This window comes from Nerophis ophidion, unplaced genomic scaffold (genome assembly GCF_033978795.1).
Source record: "Nerophis ophidion isolate RoL-2023_Sa unplaced genomic scaffold, RoL_Noph_v1.0 HiC_scaffold_135, whole genome shotgun sequence".
NCBI classification, from domain to species: domain Eukaryota; kingdom Metazoa; phylum Chordata; class Actinopteri; order Syngnathiformes; family Syngnathidae; genus Nerophis; species Nerophis ophidion.
In genome coordinates, this window is record NW_026907057.1 from 106,379 (window position 1) to 127,968 (window position 21,590).

At 39.2% G+C, this 21,590-nt stretch overlaps 1 protein-coding gene and 1 non-coding gene across 3 annotated transcripts in view; both read right to left on the minus strand.

Moving 5' to 3' along the window:
• Positions 1-204: 204 nt before the first annotated feature.
• LOC133547602 (zinc finger protein 391-like) overlaps positions 205-21,590 on the minus strand; it is a 56,139-nt gene continuing 34,753 nt past the window's right edge. The window contains exons 1-2 of one of the 2 annotated variants that reach the window (XM_061893216.1): positions 6,982-7,469; positions 205-1,565 (exon numbers count right to left, since the gene is read on the minus strand). In XM_061893216.1, coding sequence (XP_061749200.1) covers positions 241-1,565; positions 6,982-7,168 — 1,512 coding nt within the window. In that variant the 5' untranslated portion in view covers positions 7,169-7,469 and the 3' untranslated portion in view covers positions 205-240. Of the gene's footprint in view, positions 1,566-6,981; positions 7,470-21,590 lie in introns of those variants that run through there. The other variant, XM_061893215.1, reaches the window with a different exon arrangement.
• trnak-uuu (transfer RNA lysine (anticodon UUU)) lies at positions 11,202-11,274 on the minus strand. The gene has a single exon. It is a non-coding gene; the product is annotated as a tRNA-Lys (tRNA).

Below are 21,590 nucleotides of genomic sequence, written 5' to 3' on the forward strand. Positions count from 1 at the left end.
ATGTTTCAGATGTGAACCAGTACATATGTATATCATATAAAGGTGATAATCTATGGGGTTATCAACAATTACAAATACAAATATGTCACACTACAATATTTCAAACTATCCAATCTATAAATGTTAGAATCATATTAAACAGATTGTTAGACAAACAACAATGTCACACATGTTATATGTGCTGATGTTGTTAGAAAGTCAAAATGAAAGTCTGGACAGTTTATTTCAAATCCTGCAGTTTCATTTGCTGCTGCTGTTCTCACCAGCACACTTGTGTTTCTTACACTGGTACTTAGAAGACAATCTTTCACCACACACACTGCAACTCAACACTTTCTCTCCTGGGTGTCTTCTCATGTGTATTACAAGCTTTGATTGTTCACCAAAGCTTCTGTTACAGATTGAACAGGAAAAAGGTTTTTCACTAGTGTGTATTCTCTTGTGTCTTTTCAAAGTTGGACTGTCTGTAAAACCTTTACCACAGATTGAACAGGAAAAAGGTTTTTCACCAGTGTGTGTTCTCATGTGTCTTTTCAAATTCTGACTTTCTGTAAAACCTTTACCACAGATTGAACAAGAAAAAGGTTTTTCACCAGTGTGTGTTGTCATGTGTACTTTCACATCTGTACTTCTTGTAAAACCTTTACCACAGGTCGAACAGGAAAAAGGTTTTTCTCCAGTGTGTGTTCTCTTGTGTCTTTTCAAATTATTACTTTGTGCAAAACCTTTACCACAGATTGAACAAGAAAAGGTTTTTTCACCAGTGTGTGTTCTCATGTGGACTTTCAAATGTTGACGTTGTGTAAAACCTTTACCACAGATTGAACAAGAAAAAGGTTTTTCTCCAGTGTGTGTTCTCATGTGTCTTTTCAAAAGGTGACGTGTAAAACCTTTACTACAGATTGAACAAGAAAAAGGTTTTTCTCCAGTGTGTGTTCTCATGTGTTCTTTCAGAAGACTTGGGTATTTAAAAGTTTTGTGACAGTGAGAACAAGTGAAGTGAGTGTTGTCAGTGTGACATGTCTTATCATCTTTAGAGTCTTCATCATCAGTGTCAGGAGAGTGTGACGTTGTGTCCTCACTATCTGATAGTGGAGCTAAGAGCTTGTCTGCTTGTGATCCTCCACAGTGGTCTCCATCAGCTTCTGTTGTCATGTGTTGTGTTGAGCTGCTGCTTGGAGGCTCCCCCCCTCCCCTCTCCTCACTTTCACCTTTCACCTCATCATCTTCACTCTTCACAGGGACACCAGTCACTGGGAACTCCTCCAACCATTTAGGCTGACTGATGCCCTCTTCCTCCTCTTCCTCTTTAATGTGCGGCGCCTCTTGGTCCTCCTCTTCCTCTTTGAAGTAAGGGGTCAGTGGGTACTCCTCTTCCTGTTTAATGTGAGGGGTCAGTGGGTCCTCCTCTTTATTTTTGATGTGTAAGTTAAGTGGGTCCTCTGCTTGCCCTTTAATGTGAAGGGTCAGTTTAACACTATGGGTCTGTGGCGTCTCAACTTCCTCTTTAATGTGGGGGGACTGTGGTTCCTCTTCCTGCTCACGAAAAAGATGTTCTTCGACATCTACGGGACGGGAGAAAACAAACATTCTTTAGAAAAGTCCAGCTTTGCTCAGTCACATGAGACATTGTCCTGCACCAACATATGATCTCACAATCTCATCAGTTTCCCCTCACAGCAGTCAGGGTACTTCCAGCTGACACATGAAGAAGACCTTCAGGGGAATGCCTTTCCAGGCCAACGTCCAATCCTCCTTATTCATATAAAAACATCTTAAAAGTAATTCCTGCAATCCTTAATGGTAGACGCCATACGTAAAAGTGTGCTGTTCTCCCTCTGAATAAGTCATACACACACAGGAAATAATGTACCACATGCCAGCCTCCACGCAGTAGTACTAGTGATGAGCTCCCCCTGCTGGTGGACAATAATTACTGTCATTTTCACATTCATCTTTAGAGATATGTCTGCTCTAAAAATAGCATGAGCATAGTCAACATCCATCCATCCATTTTCTACCGCTTGTACTGTTCGAGGTCAAGCATGTTGTCCAAAAAAGATGACATCTGTTTTGCTTTCATTTAGATGTCACCACAGTTAAACTGGGAAGAAGTAATCAGATTACTGACTACTCCTTCAAAAGATAACTTGTTTACCTTATTAATAATAGTAATATTGAATTAATTTAAAGTGTTTCTAGACACTCAAATTGCGTTGCAGTGATAACTGAGAAGACATCATTCATGCAGTCCACCCACTCAATGTGGTAAGCTACATTTAATTATTATAATAATATTAAGTAGATGAAGAAATTCCTGAAAGAATTGTCTTTGAATGCTCCAATGCTGAAGCTGAACTGAAAAGTTGACAGAATGTAGGATGAATGTAAGAATAGTTTAAATGTTGAAGAGTTTGAATCTCGGGAAAACTGGGATTTTTTCAAGTTCTCAAACCAACATGCTTTTTTTGTCCTGACTCAGAGGAATGTTTTGACAGTGGAACGGTTGAAATGGGTTTAACAATGTGAAAGGAGTCATCGCACTAAAGAAGGTTGGAAATAAGGTTAGAAAAAAATGGGAATTCCTGGAAATTTGTCGAATGTGGAAAACTAGTTGTTTGTATTTCCAGGATGAATTGAATGTGTTGAAGGTAGAATGGTTTGAAACATGTGGGAATTGTGGAAATTTGAAAAATGGATAGTTATTTTTAAATGGGGAAAAATGTCCCTAAAAACTGGGAATTCCAGACAATTTCTTTGAATAAGTGTTGAAAGGGAGCACACAATTCCTGAACACACTGAATATTTTGAAGTTGGAACGGTTTGAATCAGATGAAAAATATGGGAGTTGTGGAACTTTCATTTTATTCCTTTCAATAGGAATTTCATAGAAATTTTGGAGAATTTCGGGGAAAGCAGGAATTTTTTCGAAAATGCTAAAACATGTGAATGTTCTGAATGAGTTGAAATGGTTGGTGTTACAATTTTTCAGATCGGTTGAGAAATGTTGAAGTCGTAACATTTTTAATTGAGAAATGGTTTTATGGAATTCCTTGAGTTTTGGGAAAACCGGGATTTTTCCAATTTAAAAAACACATTTGTTTTCTGTCCTGATTAAGAGAAATGATTTGGCGGTGGAACGGTTGAAGTGGGTTGAAAAATTTTATATTTTCAATTTCCAGAATTAGTGGAATATGTTGCAGGTGGAATTGTTTGAATTGGTTGAAAAATGTGGAAATGGTGGCACTTTGAAAAATGGCAAATTCATTTTGAATGGGGAAAAATGTCACGCAAAACGTGGAATTCTGGCAATTTTTGGAATTTGTCAAGGAAACCCTGTGATTACCGAATAGGCTGAACAGTTTGAAGTTGGAACGGTGTGAATCAAATGAAAAATGTTTAGTTGGGGAACTTTGAAAAATGTACCATTATTTTCAATGACAATTTCATGAACATTTTGGAAATTTGGGAAAAGCAGAATTCTTTTAGAAAATGCTAAAATATGTGAATGTTCTGAATGAGTTGGAATTTTTCAAATCGGTCAGTAGTAACTTTTTTTTGTTGAGAAATAGTATGATAGAATTCCTGGAATTTTGGGAAAACCAGGAATTTTTCCAGAGAAAAAAACAACTTTGTTTTTTGTCCTCTTTAAGAGGAATGATTTGCTGGTGGAACGGTTGAAGTGGGTCGAAAAATGTGGTCGACACAAAAAAGGGTGAAGGAAGGGATTGAAAAAAATGGGAATTTTGGGTATTCTTCAAAATGTTTTGAACTTGGAAAAATGATAGTTTGAATGTCCAGGTTTAGTGAAACATGTAGAAGATGGAATGATTTGAATCACTTGAAAAAAGTGGAAATGGTGGAAGTTTGAAAAACAGCCAAATTATTTTGAATGGGAAAAATGACTAAGCACTTACTTATTCATGTTTCAAGCTATGTTTAGCCATGTTCTACAGTCCTTCAGTGATAATAATACCTGTAGGAAATGTAATGTATTTGCTGCAATGGAGGATGGTTGCAGGCGTGATGGAAGAAGACACAGTTTGCTGTCGTGACAACTAATTCCTCTGCTCGGCCAACTGAACATCAAAAATACAAATCAGCGGTTAAAAATCTGGACGTTTGTGGTCTTTGTGAGTGGAAAAAATGTAATTTCACAATTTCGCGACACAAAAAGACCTGGCAATAATGTCCCATACTAAATCGGGGTTTTAAGATTTGATGGGCATGAAGGCCTAGTAGTACAAAGTTTAGTTTCTACACAGTTTGGTGAATATATGTATGTAAGTAAAAATGCCTGCGATGAGGTGGCGACTTGTCCAGGGTGTACACCACCTCTGTTGTGATCCGATTCCTGGATCACATCATTTGTCTATATTTGAGTCTTTTGTGTTTCTTGTTTATGGTTTGATTCTTCCGATTTTTAGTTCGTGCACTTCCTAGTTTGTATTGGTCACCATAGCGACTTCATTTGTTCCAACTGCACTGGCGCCCGGCGCACACCTGTCTTTGATGACCATTTCTGTATTCATACCTGCCTTTGTTGGGTCTGAGTTCTTCACTTGCTTTATGCAACACTCACATTTGGTTAAGTTTGTCCTGTTCTGGCTTGCTACGTTCCTTCTTAGCTGCTGTGCGCTCGACACGCGCTTCTGTGGACTTTTTACTCAGTGTTAGCGTTTAGCCTAGCTCCCGGTGAGTTGCACGCGCTTTCTTTTGCCTTTGTATCAGTGTTCTTTTATTATTTTATATATTAAATCCAGCTCCTACCTGCTAACTTGCTTGTCTGGTCCCGTGCATCTTAAGTTGACATCCCCACGCATCACAATGTGTTCCGAACGTGACAACCTCCTGCTTGATTGCAGCTGAGATAAGCTCCAGCGACCCCCGGGTGGAAAATAGATGGATGGACGGAAGAACAATTCATCTGTTGACTGTTGTCTTATGTCACTTTTGTTAAACTAAAATATTACTTGTTAAACCTTTGTACAAATTTAAAACGATCGCAATGCTAATTTTTGTTAGCCTATCAATGTGGTCGTCCATTGTATGTTAGCATTAAGCTAGTGGCGCAAAAGCCAACTTTTTCCTTTATGGTTGTATTGTCTTTTGTTTTTTTTAGGTTTATACCAAACTGTATTGTTGATTGAACAAGATTGTTACATGTATGTGCAAGTCTTTTGCAGGCTCCTCAAACACACGGCGGAGAAAGCGTGGCGTCACTCCGGTGGGTGTACGGATGTGTCCAAGGTACGTAGACACAGAAAACTCCCCCACAATGGTAATAAACCTCCTCGTCCTCTACACGTCACAACGACTATTACTGTGAAACATGCAACCGTTCCGTCCTTGAGGCGCCCATTTGAAATAGCGACTAAACTACGAAGTTAAAGTTGGAAAATCCATAATCCACAACACATCTCATCTGCTTGTGTTGTTGTGAACGACATCATCCATGTAGGATTAATGTACAAACAGCACAGCAGTCGCAACTTGAGTCTCTCCCTCCTTTTTTTTTTAACCAGCCTCAAATGGCCTCCACACTTCGAGCTGAGAACAGCAGCACACTTCCCCCTTCACAATAATAGGTCTGACTGCGCTAACAAAGGTTTCAAAAAAGCACCTCACACAAGCATGATGAACTTATCCATGCATTGACCCAAAGTACGGGTCAAATTTGTCCAACGATGTATTTCACCAATAAATGTGAGAGATTCTGCATTTAATTAATAAACATTGTATACATTTTTATTTGACAAAAAAGCACACACTTAAATGGTAGTAAAAAATTAAGTGTAAAAGGTAAAAAATGGAACTAAAAACAATTAAAACATAGAACAAAATTTTACTGTCTTTTTTTATTGCCATTGTTACTTAAATTTATGTGAACTATTTTTTTTTACTTGTGGTTGATTTGTTACTAACTCATATCCGTTTTTTAAACTATATTTAAAGTTGAGTTTTGGTAATGAAAAAAATACTGGTGTTTTCAAATGAATGAATAATTGTGTAATTATGATTACAATATCAATCAAAATAATGGCGATTATTATTTTTCCCACAATGGTCCAGCCCTAACTGTACCCTTTTTAAACAAAGGGTGCACAATACAATCTATTCTCCATATTTCATTAACTCAAATTTATCTTTCATGCATCTCAAAAATATAAATATCATTCCATGATGTGTCTTTTTCCATCCATCATCCATTTTCTACCTCTTGTCCCTTTTGGGATCACGGGGGGCGGAAGGTGGGCTACACCCTGGAAAATTCCATAAAAACTTTAAACAATGTTTTAAATGTTATCCTAATTAAAAAATATACCCTCCAGTTTGTGGCTATTATAATGAATATTTCTAGAGGATATGCATTTTTACAGCATGTTTTAAAGGGATAGCATTTAAGAAAAAGACTTCTGGGTATATTATATTGATCAACTCATTCTTATTTAGGGGGCTTAGTGAGCGGAATAGAGGTGATCCCATTGACTCCATTGTTAGAATTAGGATAGTTAAGATTTTGCTAACGTTTGTTTCCAACTTAGAATGCATACAAAATAAAAACATATTATTGTCTTACATAAGGATTGTGAAAGACAGGCAAAATAAATAAAAAAAATCAGATCCCCATTGATAATTTTTCTACATCCTGTGAACGGGCTGATGCTGTGGTGAACGTGAGAAAATAAATACATGTCAGGAAAATGCAAATTTCAGCAAAAATGGCTGGAAAAAGTTTTAAAACCTGGTTAAAGATTGTTGGCGGTAAACCCAGAGAGGCATGTGCATGTTGTAAAACGATGTTAGAATTAGCTTTATTATTTTGGTTAAGGGGGCCCCGTCATGGGGGCCGCCCCCGGCCCAGCTCTGACTTGTTCCACCACTGTTCATCCTGATTATATTATAAAATGTAAATGTCATTTTCTTGTAATTATTCAAATATAGTGTTAGTAAAGATGTGAGAGTAATAAGTAAACAAACCTGTTCTGTGTAACACAACTTGATGTTTCTTGAAAACAGCGTCCAGTAGTTGATGTTGTCGCTCCTTTGTTCTAGAAAGTTCCGCCGCGTATTCTGCTATCGTTCTTTCTAACACTACAAATATTTCTTCAACGGCAGCAGTTAGTCGCTGATCCACCAACGCTCTCAACATTTGTAATGTAGACATTTTCACACAATCACAACACTTTACTCTCACACTTGATCTCTACTTAGCGATGTGTTGATAACTTCTGTGTCTTCTGTTAGCAGCTAACAAGCTAAGCTAACTAGCGAGCTAAGCTAACTAACAAGCAAAGATAGCACGAGAAGCGGCACAGTGCATCTAGCGCATCCAGACCACTTTATCCTTAACTAAAGAATCAAATATGTATGTTATACGACGTAAATATTTAAAACTGTAGAACAAATAATAAGACTGACTTATTAGCGTCTTTCTCCTTCGATGTGCTCTTTCTGATGTCTTCCGTTTACCCCGGAAGCTGGGAATGACGTCACAGCCGAGCGGACGAAGAGGTAGCTCTATATAAGATATTGCCTGCTGTCACTGTTACCATGCTTTTCTTTTACGTAATATTTATTTGAATAACAACGTGATATAAAAGTGTGTTTTGTTTCTAAAAGTAAATTCAAAGTATATCAAACAAAGCTTTATTTTGGGGTTCAGTGGCGCCCCCGTGCGACATTCATTGCAATGACAAGAGTGAAAGTGCTAGAAATTGTAGCGATATTACTGCCTGATTTATTTAAATGTACCCTTCCGCGTGTTTTTATTGTTGTTCCCTTTTATATTGTGATGAAGTCCTTTATTTTCTAAACATGAAAATGTCATACATTCTGAATTCATTACACATCAACTAAAATATTGCAAGCCTTCACACTGGTTTAAATGTAACTTAGATATTGGGTTTCACTATGTAAAGTGCTTTGAGTCACTAGAGAAAAGCGCTATATAAATATAATTCACTTCACTTTTATTATCTCAATATTGCTGATTATGGCATACAGCTTAAGAAAACTCAAAAATCGTATCTCAAAAAAGTTGAATATTTCCTCAGACCAAGTAAAAAAGCTGTATGCCATAATCAGCAATATTAAAATAAAAGGCTTGCAATATTTCAGTTGATGTGTAATGAATCCAGAATGTATAACATTTTCATGTTTTTAGTTGCATTACAGAAAATAAAGGACTTTATCACAATATTCTAATTCTCTGAGACAGTCCTGTATTTTTATATAAAAAAACGTGAATAAAACATTCAGATGTCACAGAACGTGATGTCGCAGGAGCTCTGTCATTAAAACAAATCGTAAGTCCAGGAAGGGATGTAGTCTTTGCGCATGCGTGGATTTATCGTGTCATTAATTAATTTTAATTTTTAAAACGTGTGAAACATTAGCTCTAATACACAAAAGTCTCTTTTTTACATTAAATCCAAATTCTCACTTTGTGTTCATGATTTCAATTTATTAATTCATTCTTGGAAGATTGTACAAAATAGAAAAAGCCCTTAAATGACTATATTTATTGGAATTATTTAAGTGGTTTTAAATAAGCAGGTGTAAGTTTATTTATTTATATATTTTTTTAATTTAATCTTTTTCAAATGGTCTCATATTTACTTTTATTTGAACAGGTTTTGTTTATTGGAGGATTGGATTTAATGTGATGTTTGAAAATATTGAAAAAACATTGACTCCAATTGTATTGAAAGTACCTTAAAGGCCTACAGAAATTAGATATTCTTATTTAAACGGGGATAGTAGGTCCATTCTATGTGTCATACTTGATCATTTCGCGATATTGCCATATTTTTGCTGAAAGGATTTAGTAGAGAACATCCACAATAAAGTTCGCAACTTTCGGTGCTAACAGAAAAGCCTTGCCACTACCGGAAGTCGCATACGATGACGTCACATGTTGATGGCTCCTCACATCCTCACATTGTTTTTAACGGGAGCCTCCAACAAAAAATGCTATTCGGACCGAGAAAAAGACAATTTCCCCATTAATTTGAGCGGGGATGAAAGATTTGTATTTGAGGATATTGATAGCGACGGACTAGAAAAAATAAAACAAGTTAAAAAAAAAAAAAAAAAAAAAAAAAAAGGCGATTGCATTGGGACGGATTCAGATGTTTTTAGACACATTTACTAGGATAATTCTAGGAAATCCCTTATCTTTCTATTGTGTTGCTAGTGTTTTAGTGAGTTTAACAGTGCTGAATAGTCGGAGGTGTGTCTCCACGGGTGTCTTGACACCAGTCTCTCAGGGGAGTCGACGGCAGCTTTATGGACGGCACAAGCTCAGCTGATCTCCAATAAGATGCGACTTTTTACCACAATTTTCTCACCGAAACCTGCTGGTTGACATTCGGTCGGGATCCATGTTCGCTTGAAAGCGCTCTGATCCATAGTAAAGTTTCACCTCCGGGAATTTTAAACAAGGAATCACCGTGTGTTTGTGTGGCTAAAGGCTAAAGCTTCCCAACTCCATCTTTCTACTTTGACTTCTCCAATATTAATTGAACAAATTGCAAAAGATTCAGCAACACAGATCTCCAAAATATTGTGTAATTATGCCGTTAAAGCAGACAACTTCTAGCTGTGTGTGTGTGTGTGTGTGTGTGTGTGCAGCGCTCATATTTCTTAACAGCCCGTGACGTCACGCGTACACGTCATCATTACGCGAGGTTTTCATGAAAAAACTCCCGGGAAATGTCAAATTGCTCATTAGTAAACCAAAAAGGCCGTATTGGCATGTGTTGCAATGTTAATATTCCATCATTGATATATAAACTATCAGACTGCGTGGTGGCTAGTAGTGGCTTTCAGTAGGACTTTAATGTGTCTATACATTGTTTATGTATGTTTAATTGTTCAATAAAAAATAACATACATACTCAGAAGCAAAACTTCAAAAAATAGTAACAAAAATGAGCAGAAGCATTTCAATCATAAGAAGAAGTGTCTATTTTTGAACTAACACAACTATGAAGCAAATGATACAATCCCTTGTATTGTCTCATCTTGACTCCTGCCCAGCAATCTGCTCTAATGCATCTAAACGAGATCTAAATCAAATCCAGCTTACCCAAAACAGAGCTGCCAGACTAGCTCTCCATTGCTCATTTAGGACCGGCATTGAGATCATGCATCATGAATTGTGTTGGATGACAGTTGCTGAAAGACTGGCCTGTAGTTTGATTCTATTTTTAAAAAACAACATTTATAAATACCATAAACCTTAAGCTTGCTGCCAGGAATCTTAGCATCAGTTGTCACACAACTTTCCGTCATTTTTAATTTGGACAACCGTTGTTACGGCTATTCTGTTGTTCCAAAAAGTTACGAAAAAATAAAAATAAAGATTGCAGAGTTGCCTTGAGGAGGAGGTTTATGACGCACTAAATTCTTCAATAAGATACTTCCAGATTCAAAATGTTGATCATTTATTTTCTCAAACAAAACAATTTCTCCGTGGTTGACTTTCTATATAATGGAAATAACTTATTTAGTGTAAACAAACTATATCACTCCTCACTCCTTCAGCATGACGGACAGACCAAGGCAGCGCCCAGCTGTGCTGTCTTCTTAATTATAGGAGGAAGAAGTGGCTCACCAGGAGGAGTGTGAGCAGCTGAACACGATAATAATTCATCTAAACATCCAATAATCAACATCATCATTGGCATTGGATTCCATTGTCAAAACACTTAATAAATAAATATAAATAGGCTCCAAGAACTGTTATTTTGTTTAACGGTGTATCTTTCCTCATGCCAATGTTTGGTATTTAACTGACGCTTTCATCGGGCTGTTTCAAACACAAATTTGTTGTCTTAAGGGTTTGTCTTGGACTGTATAACTTGAAAGTGAGAGTAATAAAGCTGAGCTCAGTGTGATGTGAGGGTGCATCTAACACACCTACAGCAAAATATTAACTACAACTTTTTCCATACAGTTACACTGTCTAACTATTTGACTTTAAAGTATTGCGTTTAATCCTTCAGATAATCACATTAACGCTCTCCCAGCTGAACTAAAGTGGATGTGAGGGATGTTTTTGGTTTCAGTTTTTCAAATGAAATAGAGAAAAAGCAATCACTGTTAAAAACTGTTCAAATTTAATACAGGTACAAGGACTGCTACCACGGGGCAAAGGGATGTATTTTAAGAAGTGTAAAGAGGTTAACATCAGCCACTTGAACAGGGACTTGAACCCTGGACCCTCAGATTAAAAGTCTGATGCTCTGCCAACTGAGCTACCCAGGACCTTTTCAATGCTGATTTTCCCAACTTCTGAGATAACATCCATATTGGCAATCTCAGGTGAAGGTCAATCAGTCAGCATGTTCAGTGACAAGCTGGCAATTATCCATCCATCCATTTTCTACCGCTTATTCCCTTTTGGGGTCGCGGGGGGCGCTGGCGCCTATCTCAGCTACAATCGGGCGGAAGGCGGGGTACACCCTGGACAAGTCACCACCTCATCTCATGGCCAACACAGATAGACAGACAACATTCACAATCTAGGGCCAATTTAGTGTTGCCAATCAACCTATCCTCAGGTGCATGTCTTTGAGGTGGGAGGAAGCCGGAGTGAACCCACGCAGTCACGGGGAGGACATGCAAACTCCACACAGAAAGATCCCGAGCCTGGGATTGAACCCAGGACTGCAGGACCTTCGTATTGTGAGGCAGACGCACTAACCCCTCTTCCACCGTGATGCCCTTGCCAGAAGCATTTTACTTCAATTTTTAGTGGAGGTTAGCTGCAACAGGTAGAGCTGGTGAAGGCCCAGGCTGCAACAAATAGAAGGTCACTAGATTTTAAAGTCCAACATACAAATCTTGCCTGAGCACGGCTTCCTCTTGTTGGAGTAAAACATGTTGGGGCTTGGTCACTAGCATTCAAACTAGTTGTGACTATTCTGTCTATGAACATGAACAGGGAAGCAAACACATTATCATTCAGGATGGTTTGTTACAGCTGTGATGGTATAGTGGTTAGTACTCTGTGTTGTGGCTGCAGTAACCCTGGTTTGACTCCGGTTCATGGCACTTTACCCTTTCATCAAGCTGTACTTTTTTGATGATGATTTTTGATAAAAATACGTTTCTTGTTACCTCTGGTAAGTGGTTGAACAAGATGTGAAACCAACCAGGTACTCTGGTGAAATTAAAAATATCTATTTGATGTCATTACAGTATTGTCCTTGATGCATCATTTAATATGACTGATGTGTGCTTTGTGCTGTTACTTTATCACTTGGTAAAATTGTATTATAAACTCAGTCAATCAATCATTACTTTCTTTCTTTAGTTTATTTCGAATATGAACGTACTTACGGGCTTCACGGTGGAAGAGGGGTTAGTGCGTCTGCCTCACAATACGAAGGTCCTGAGTAGTCGGGGGTTCAATCCCGGGCTCGGGATATTTCTGTGTGGAGTTTGCATGTTCTCCCCGTGACTGTGTGGGTTGCCTCCGGGTACTCCGGCTTCCTCCCAACTCCAAAGACATGCACCTGGGGATAGGCCCCTCCCCCCTCCTATGACATGCACCTGGGGATAGGCCCCTCCCACTTCCAAAGACATGCACCTGGGGATAGGTTGATTGGCAACACTAAATGGTCCCTAGTGTGTGAAGTTGTCTGTCTATCTGTGTTGGCCCTGCCATGGGAAGGCGACTTGTCCAGGGTGTACACCGCCTTCTGCCCGATTGTAGCTGAGATAGGCACCAGCGCCCCCCCAAAGGGAATAAGCAGCAGAAAAATGGATGGATGGAACATACAACATAATACATCAGACAATTTCATATCATTTAACATTACATCATGTCCGAAAAGGAGTAGGAAGAAGCAAAGCTATTAAAATGAGTTGACTGAAGCTTTCTTAGCCATGTCTCTTTCTGTCATTAAACTCCCAAGTCCATTATCAATCCATGGGGCAGACTTAGTCTTGACTGAAAACTTTTTCAAAGGGGCATGCTTGTCCACAACACTCATGTAAATTAACATAAATAAATCCAGTGCAGCCTCAGGGTCTCCCTCACTGCACACCTCCTTCCAATTTAAACAGCATATTTCATCAATAATACACTCATCAAATCTCTTATAAGACCTTGTAAAAATATTTTTTGCTTTAGGTTTAAGAACCCTTGTCTTTGTAGTTAGGTTTAGGAACCCTTGTCTTTCTAGTGACTGCTATTGTATTGTGGTCAGTAAAACTTCCAGGAACCAAGACTGCTTTGCAGCATTGGTCACGGACATTTGTATAAATATGATCAATGCATGTAGCTAAAATAATACCATCAGTACCTACACCTATTCTCGTGGGAGGGGCAACAATATGGGACAGATTGCTGTCATGGCGTGGTCGCATCTTTATGCGAGGACTGTTCTCCCAGGAATGCAGGACTGACGGCTCCGGACGAAGGCGTGAAGGTTGGATTAGATTTATTTAATATAAATCTCCCAACTACCAAAATACAGACAGTCCGCAGCATACAGCAAACAACAAAAAGGCAAGCGTGCCTAACAAACGTACATCTTAGACTTAGGATAGGCAATGGCATGGAACAAAAACTTACTTGGAAAAGGTGTGACGCAAACAATGAAACCAGGCCGACAAACTGGCAGAGACAGGCTTAAATAAAAGTTTCTTGATTAGAGCAGGTGCGTACCGGACACACGAGGCAGGTGAACCTAATAGGTAGCCATGGTAACTAAAACAAACAAGGGTGCACAAATACAGGAACTAATGGAGTCCAAAACTTACAGAACATAACTAAACAACACATGATCTAGACCACAGATCATGACAATTGCAAGCATTTAAAATGGATAGTCAATTATTTGTGTTTGTACGCCCCTGTCCCAGCTAGTCAACATTCATATCACCCAGTAAATAGATTTCTCTATTCCCTGTCAAACATCTCACATAACTCCTTCAGATACAAAAGCATCAGCACTAGGAGGCCTATAGACACAGCATTTCAAATGTGCAAATTGTTAAAATACCAAGCTTCGACAAAACAACAGTTGTTAACTCACAAACATCAAAAGCGATTAACTAAGTGGATACAATTGTGGCGAAAATAGCAAACTTTAAAGTTCAAGGCGAGCTGGAGGTTAGCGGAAGGGACTGGCTAGCTAGCCACCTGGCTAAAGACACACCAAGCTCGCTGACGGTCGGTGATATGTCTTTTAGACAAACAAATACGCCTTGATCACTTTAAAATCGTCCATAAAGTGTCCATAAAAGTATCCAGCATTGGCACCCTGATTACAATCTGATATATTTGTGACTCAAAATCGGATAAAACGTCAATTTCTGCCCTCGCCAACGGAAAAGCTCTATGAATTTATGCCAAGTAAATCTCTGTAGGATGATGTACAGAATTGGCTTTTGCCTGACATTCCAAACTTTGAATGATATTGATATTGTTTTGGAGGATGTTAAAAAAATAACAACAACAAAAAAAAACATTAAAATGTTTTAAAACACAATAATTGAAATTTGTGTTTTATCCACAAATGTATGTTAGTAAAAACAAAACCATCCTTCCACAAACAATTCAGCCATTTCATCTATTTTTTAATATTGCATAAAGGTCTGGGGACATACATGTAAAACAATCACAACACAATCATCATATTACAAAAGACAGTAATAAAGATAATTAATACAATGGATTATAGAGACCCAACAAATGATTAATAAAACTTAACATTTCAAAATTGTATAAAAGACAACTGTTCAAATGATGTATAAAGTAAATAATAATATGCTTCCTGAAGTGGTCCAGAAGATGTTTCAGATGTGAACCAGTACATATGTATATAATAAATAGGGGCTAATCTATGGGATTATTACAATTAGAAATACAAATATGTAATATTTCCATATTCCAAACTATCTCATCTATAAATGTAGAAGCATATTAAAAAAGATTGTTACACAAACAATAACATGTTATATGTACTGATGTTGTTAGAAAGTCAAAATGAAAGTCTGGACAGTTTATTTCAAATCCTGCAGTTTCATTTGCTGCTGCTGTTCTCACCAGCACACTTGTGTTTCTTACACTGGTACTTAGAAGACAATCTTTCACCACACACACTGCAACTCAACACTTTCTCTCCTGGGTGTCTTCTCATGTGTCTTACAAGGCTTGATCGGTCACAAAAGCTTCTGTTGCAGATTGAACAGAATGTGATTTTTTACCAGTGTGTGTTCTAGTGTGTCTTACAAGGTTTGATCGTTGAAAAAAGCTTCTGTTGCAGATTAAACAGGAATGTGATTTTTCACCAGTGTGTGTTCCCTTGTGTCTTACAAGCTTTGATCGGTCACAAAAGCTTCTGTTGCAGATTGAACAGGAATGTGATTTTTCACCAGTGTGTGTTTTAATGTGTCTTTTCAAATGTTGACTTTGTGCAAAACCTTTACCACAGATTGAACAGGAGAAAGGTTTTTCACCAGTGTGTGTTCTCATGTGTTCTTTCAAACATTGACTTTGTGTAAAACCTTTACTACAGGTTGAACAGGAAAAAGGTTTTTCACCATTGTGTGTTCTCATGTGTATTTTCAAACCCTGACTTTTAACAAAACCTTTACCACATATTGAACAGGGAAACAGGTTTTCTCCAGTGTGTGTTCTCATGTGTCTTTTCAAACTCTGATTTTGTGCAAAACCTTTACCACAAATTGAACAAGAAAAAGGTTTTTCACCATTGTGTGTTCTCATGTGTACTTTCAAACTCTGACTTTCAACAAAACCTTTACCACAGATTGAACAGATAAAAGGTTTTTCACCAGCGTGTGTTCTCATGTGTCTTTTCAAATGTTGACTTTCTCTAAAACCTTTCCCGCAGATTGAACAGGAAAAAGGTTTTTCACCGGTGTGTGTTCTCATGTGTACCTTCAAATTCTGACGTTGTGTAAAACCTTTACTACAGAGTGAACAAGAAAAAGGTTTTTCTCCAGTGTGTGTTTTCATGTGTACTTTCAGAAGACTTGGGTATTTAAAAGTTTTGTGACAGTGAGAAGATGTGAAGTGAGTGTTGTCAGTGTGACATGTCTTATCATCTTTAGAGTCTTCATCATCAGTGTCAGGAGAGTGTGACGTTGTGTCCTCACTATCTGATAGTGGAGCTAAGAGCTTGTCTGCTTGTGATCCTCCACAGTGGTCTCCATCAGCTTCTGTTGTCATGTGTTGTGTTGAGCTGCTGCTTGGAGGCTCCCCCCCTCCCCTCTCCTCACTTTCACCTTTCACCTCATCATCTTCACTCTTCACAGGGACACCAGTCACTGGGAACTCCTCCAACCATTTAGGCTGACTGATGCCCTCTTCCTCCTCTTCCTCTCTAATGTGCGGCGGCTCTTGGTCCTCCTCTTCCACTTTAAAGTAGGGTGTCAGTGGGTCCTCCTCTTCCTTTTTGATGTGTAAGATGAGTGGGTCCTCCACTTGCCCTTTAATGTGAAGGGTCAGTTTAACATTATGGGTCTGTGGCGTCTCGTCTTCCTCTTTAATGTGGGGGGGCTGTGGCTCCTCTCCTCCCTCTTTGATGTGTTGGGAATGTGGTACCTCTTCTTCCTCGTGTATGTGGGGGGACTGTGGTTCCTTCTCCTGCTCATGAGGACGATGTGCTTCATTGAGGTCTGCGGGACAGGAGAAAACAAACATTCTTTAGAAAAGTCTAGCTTTGCTCAGTCACATGAGACATTGTCCTGCACCAAGATATCTTCTCACAATCTCATCAGTATCCCCTCACAGCAGTCAGGGTACTTCCAGCTGACACATGAAGAAGACCTTCAGGGGAATGCCTTCCCAGGCCAACATCCAATCCACCTTATTCATATAAAAACATCCTAAAATAAATTCCTGCAATCCTTAATGGTAGACGCCATACGTGAAAGTGTGCTGTTCTCCCTCTGAATAAGTCATACACACACAGGAAATAATGTACCACATGCCAGCCTCCACGCAGTAGAACTAGTGATGAGCTCCCCCTGCTGGCGGACAATAATTACTGTCATTTTCACATTCATCTTTAGAGACATGTCTGTTATAAAAGAAGCATGAGCACAGTCAACATGTTGGCCAAGAAAGATGACATCTGTTTTACTTTCATTTAGATAGTGTCACCACAGTTAAACTGGGAAGAAGTAATCAGATTACCGACTACACCTTCAAAAGATAACTTGTTTACCTTATTAATAATAGTAATAATGGATTAAAAATAATTCAGTGCATTTCTAGACATTCAAATTGGGTTAGAGTGAGAACTGAGAAGGCATCATTCATGCAGTCCACACATTCAATCAAAATCAGAATCAGACAGACCGTATTTCCTTGAATTGCCGCCAGGTATATAGTATGTGCCTGCCTAGAATTACTGCCAGGTCAAACTCGTTTCGCAAACAAATTAACGCATGCTTAGCATTACCGCCGGCTCAGGATTAATGCTGGGTCAAACTCGTTTCGCTAAATATTATTTTTATTAGCGCATGTCTAGAATTTCCGCCGGGTCACACTCGTCACGTCACGAGTGACACTTCACCTGTCATCATTTTCAAAATGGAGGAGGCTGATTTCAATAATTTGAAATCGCATAAAGGGAAGAAGATTAAGAGCTATTCAGTAGGATTTAAGGTCCAAGCTATTGAAGATGCTAAAAAGAACAGTAAGCAGCTATGTTTTATTAATATACCGTAGCTGCGTGTGTCAAATATGAGTCATTAAATGACTCCCGCCTCCTGGTGGTAGAGGGTGCTAGTGATCCTTCTTGTCACTACTCGGCTGCAGAAGAAGTGACAACAAACAGCAAGAGTGAGCAGCGTGTGTTTATTTTTTCCTCTCGCTTGCACTTTTAACATGGAGGATTACATATATCTAAAAGAAAACATTTTTCTAAACTGGACTTTCAATCGAAGCAGGAGGTAATAAAGGGAGATCTCCATCGAGACAGAGAGACTTTTAAAACTGAAGAAAGATAAGGAAGACTTCTATAAACAAGTTATTGATGCTTTTTATCAGAAGGAGCTGCGCATGGACTTTATTTATAAGTAAAGGTAAGACCATAGTAAAGTTTTTTTTCTTAAATGTGCTTTTCATGATGGTATATATGGTTTAATAATAATAATAATTAATGATAATAATAGCAATAATAATAATAAGTAGATGAGGCAATTGTTCAAGGAATTGTGTGTGAATGCTCCAATGCTGAAATTGAACTGAAATGCTGAATGTAAGAATAGTTTGAATGTTGGAATGGTTTAAATGTTGAAGAGTTTGAATTACAAGGAAAACTGGAATTTGGTTTGGAACTTGGGAAAGTGTTAGTTTGAATGTCCAGGATGAGTGGAATGTGTTGATGTTGGAATGGTTTGAATAGGTTGAAAAATGTGGGGATGGTGCAACTTGGACAAATGTCACTCCGGTGGGTGTACACATGTGTGGAAGGTACGTAGACACAGAAAACTCCCCCACAAGCATGTTTGTGTGATTGACAGAAATATTTCAAGTCAATGTCCAGAGGTATTAAAACATTAGTCAATCAATCACACAAACGGTCAATGAACTTTGCAGTCATGGATACACTGTGTGTTTATTTTCTCCGGCTGCGGCTCTCAAACTGCATACAAAAGGTCTTCTTTTGTTCGTTTGGTCCCAAAGCGTAAAAAAGCGCTGCCTCAATTCTGCTAAAATAAAGCCGGTCTGGGTGCCCAAACGTCTCCACTCCAACACGCATGAGCAGCTAACTTGGCTAACATTAGCAGGTCTGGTGATGCACCGCACGTGACCTACGGTGGCCTAGGATGGACAAACCAGACAATTCTCACAAGACCACAACTCTTCTTCTCTCAACTTCCCAAAGTAATAATCTAGTCTAGGGGATTGAACTCACAACCTTTGTATTTAACACTTCCGGTTCCGGGTCAACGTGAATGACTGCTCGCTGACTGCTCACTGACTGCTCTTGTTGCAAAAAAGCTAAGTATCGTTCTATCTGTGTGATTTTAACTTTTTTGCAGCTTTATTTACAACTTCACGAACATATTTAATAGTTCAATTTAACTTGCAAATCACCCGATCTCTGTCTCACCACTCCGCCCTCAGCTAGCTAGCTGCTAAGCTAACGAGGCTAGCGGAGAAAGGCAGCGCCGGTCTGAAGGAAGATTCTCCCCCGCCACCGTGACCTTCACTTCCCGAAGACAGCTGGCACTCCACTCGGCGACGGAAAGTTTCTGTGAGTATGGCTTCCTGCGCTTTGTGCACTTTACTCATGGATTAGTTGGCTTTGCTAGAGAGCCGTGTCCGCCAGTTAGAGCAGTGTAATTTCGTAACTTTGGATGTAGCGGACACATCTGCTAGCGTTAGCTGTAGCGAGCTAACTAGCCCAGCTTGTAGCAGCCCTAAGCGGCCTACAAGCTACGGTGTACCGGTTGAGACTCATAATAGATTTAGCCCTTTAGCTAGTCCTACACCCCAGTCTACCGGGCACCACACTTTAGTTATAGGGGACTCCATCACCCGAAACATAAAGCTTAGCAAACCAGCCACAATTAAGTGTATTCCCGGGGGCAGAGCACCTGACATTGAAGCTAATCTTAGGGAGCTAACTCGCAACAGGTCTAGTAAACACGTACGACAGGCTAACCGCACCACTAGTTATGCGAATAAAGTAATACACGTTGGCTCCAATGACGTTAGGATGAGACAATCAGAGATTACAAAGAGAAACATAGCCAGGGCTTGTAATCTCGCCAGAAAGATGTCCAGGCATCGAGTAATTGTCTCTGGCCCCCTGCCTGGGAGAGGCAATGATGAGAGATATAGCAGATTAGTCTCTCTTAACAGGTGGCTGGATAGCTTCTGTAGACAACAGGGATTTACGTTTATTGATAATTGGCCCTCTTTCTGGGGCAAACCTGGCTTGCTGAGGAGAGACGGCCTTCACCCTAACCAGGAAGGCGCTATCCTCTTGTCTCGGAACATAGATTTCGCAATGAGCCACATTTGACTAACTGCACTAGAGCAAGCCCGGTCACAGGCAATTACAGAGCCTGCTAGCCTGGGTATGGAGTCAGTTAAGCTAGAACTAGCCAGCGCCAGGCTGGATGATCCCTGTACACATAGCAATTTTCGTAGAATAATACACAACTCACAAAATGTTTTTTCTGCTGTGTCTATGACTACGTCAGAGTTAGACATGCGTTCTACTGAGGTGGCAAATTATGATGCGTTCAGTTTATCGCAGCACCAAGTAGACAATCTGAAAATTCCCGTCATATCAATTCCTAGATATGATCGTAATTATTTTAAGTACACTGCGCATAATAAACGTAACATTATTAATATTGCTACTACGGATAATTTTATCAACAACTCCTTAAAACAGCCCACTACCTATAATATGGGCTTTCTAAACATCAGATCTTTGTCTCCCAAAACGTTATTAGTTAATGAGGTCATTAGAGACAACAACCTTAACGTCATCGGTCTTAGCGAAACCTGGCTTAAACCAGACACATTTTTTGCGATAAATGAGGCATCCCCTCCTAACTATACGAATGCGCATATTGCCCGTCCCCTTAAAAGGGGAGGGGGGCGGGGGGGTCGCACTAATATACAACGAAAACTTTAACTTTAGTCCTAACTTAAATAATAAATATAAATCTTTTGAGGTGCTTTCTATGAAGTCTGCCACACCTCTGCCTCTGTGTCTGGCCGTTATCTACCGCCCCCCAGGGCCATATTCGGACTTTATTAGTGAATTCTCAGAGTTTGTTGCTGATCTAGTGACGCACGCCGATAATATAATTATAATGGGGGACTTTAATATTCATATGAATACCCCATCGGACCCACCGTGCGTGGCGCTCCAGACTATAATTGATAGCTGTGGTCTTACACAAATAATAAATGAACCGACGCATCGCAGCGGTAATACGATAGACCTAGTGCTTGTCAGAGGTATCACCGTTTCCAAAGTTATGATACTCCCGTATATTAAAGTAATGTCCGATCATTACCTTATAAAATTCGAAGTTCAGACTCATGTTCGGCAAGCTAATAATAATAAAAACTGCTATAGCAGCCGCAACATTAATGCTGCCACAATGACGACTCTTGCTGACCTACTGCCCTCGGTAATGGCACCATTCCCAAAGTATGTGGGCTCTATTGATAACCTCATTAACAACTTTAACGACGCCCTGCGCGAAATCATTGATAGTATAGCACCCCTGAAGTTAAAAAAGGCTCCAAAAAGGCGTACGCCATGGTTTACTGAAGAAACTAGAGCTCAGAAATTATTATGTAGAAAGCTGGAACGCAAATGGCGCACGACTAAACTTGAGGTGCACCATCAAGCCTGGAGTGATAGTTTAATAACTTATAAACGCATGCTTACCTTAGCTAAAACTAATTATTACTCAAATCTCATCCGCATTAATAAAAACGATCCAAAATTTTTGTTTAGTACAGTAGCATCGCTAACCCAACAAGGGACTCCTTCCAGTAGCTCCACCCATTCGGCAGATGACTTTATGAAGTTCTTTAATAAGAAAATTGAACTTATTAG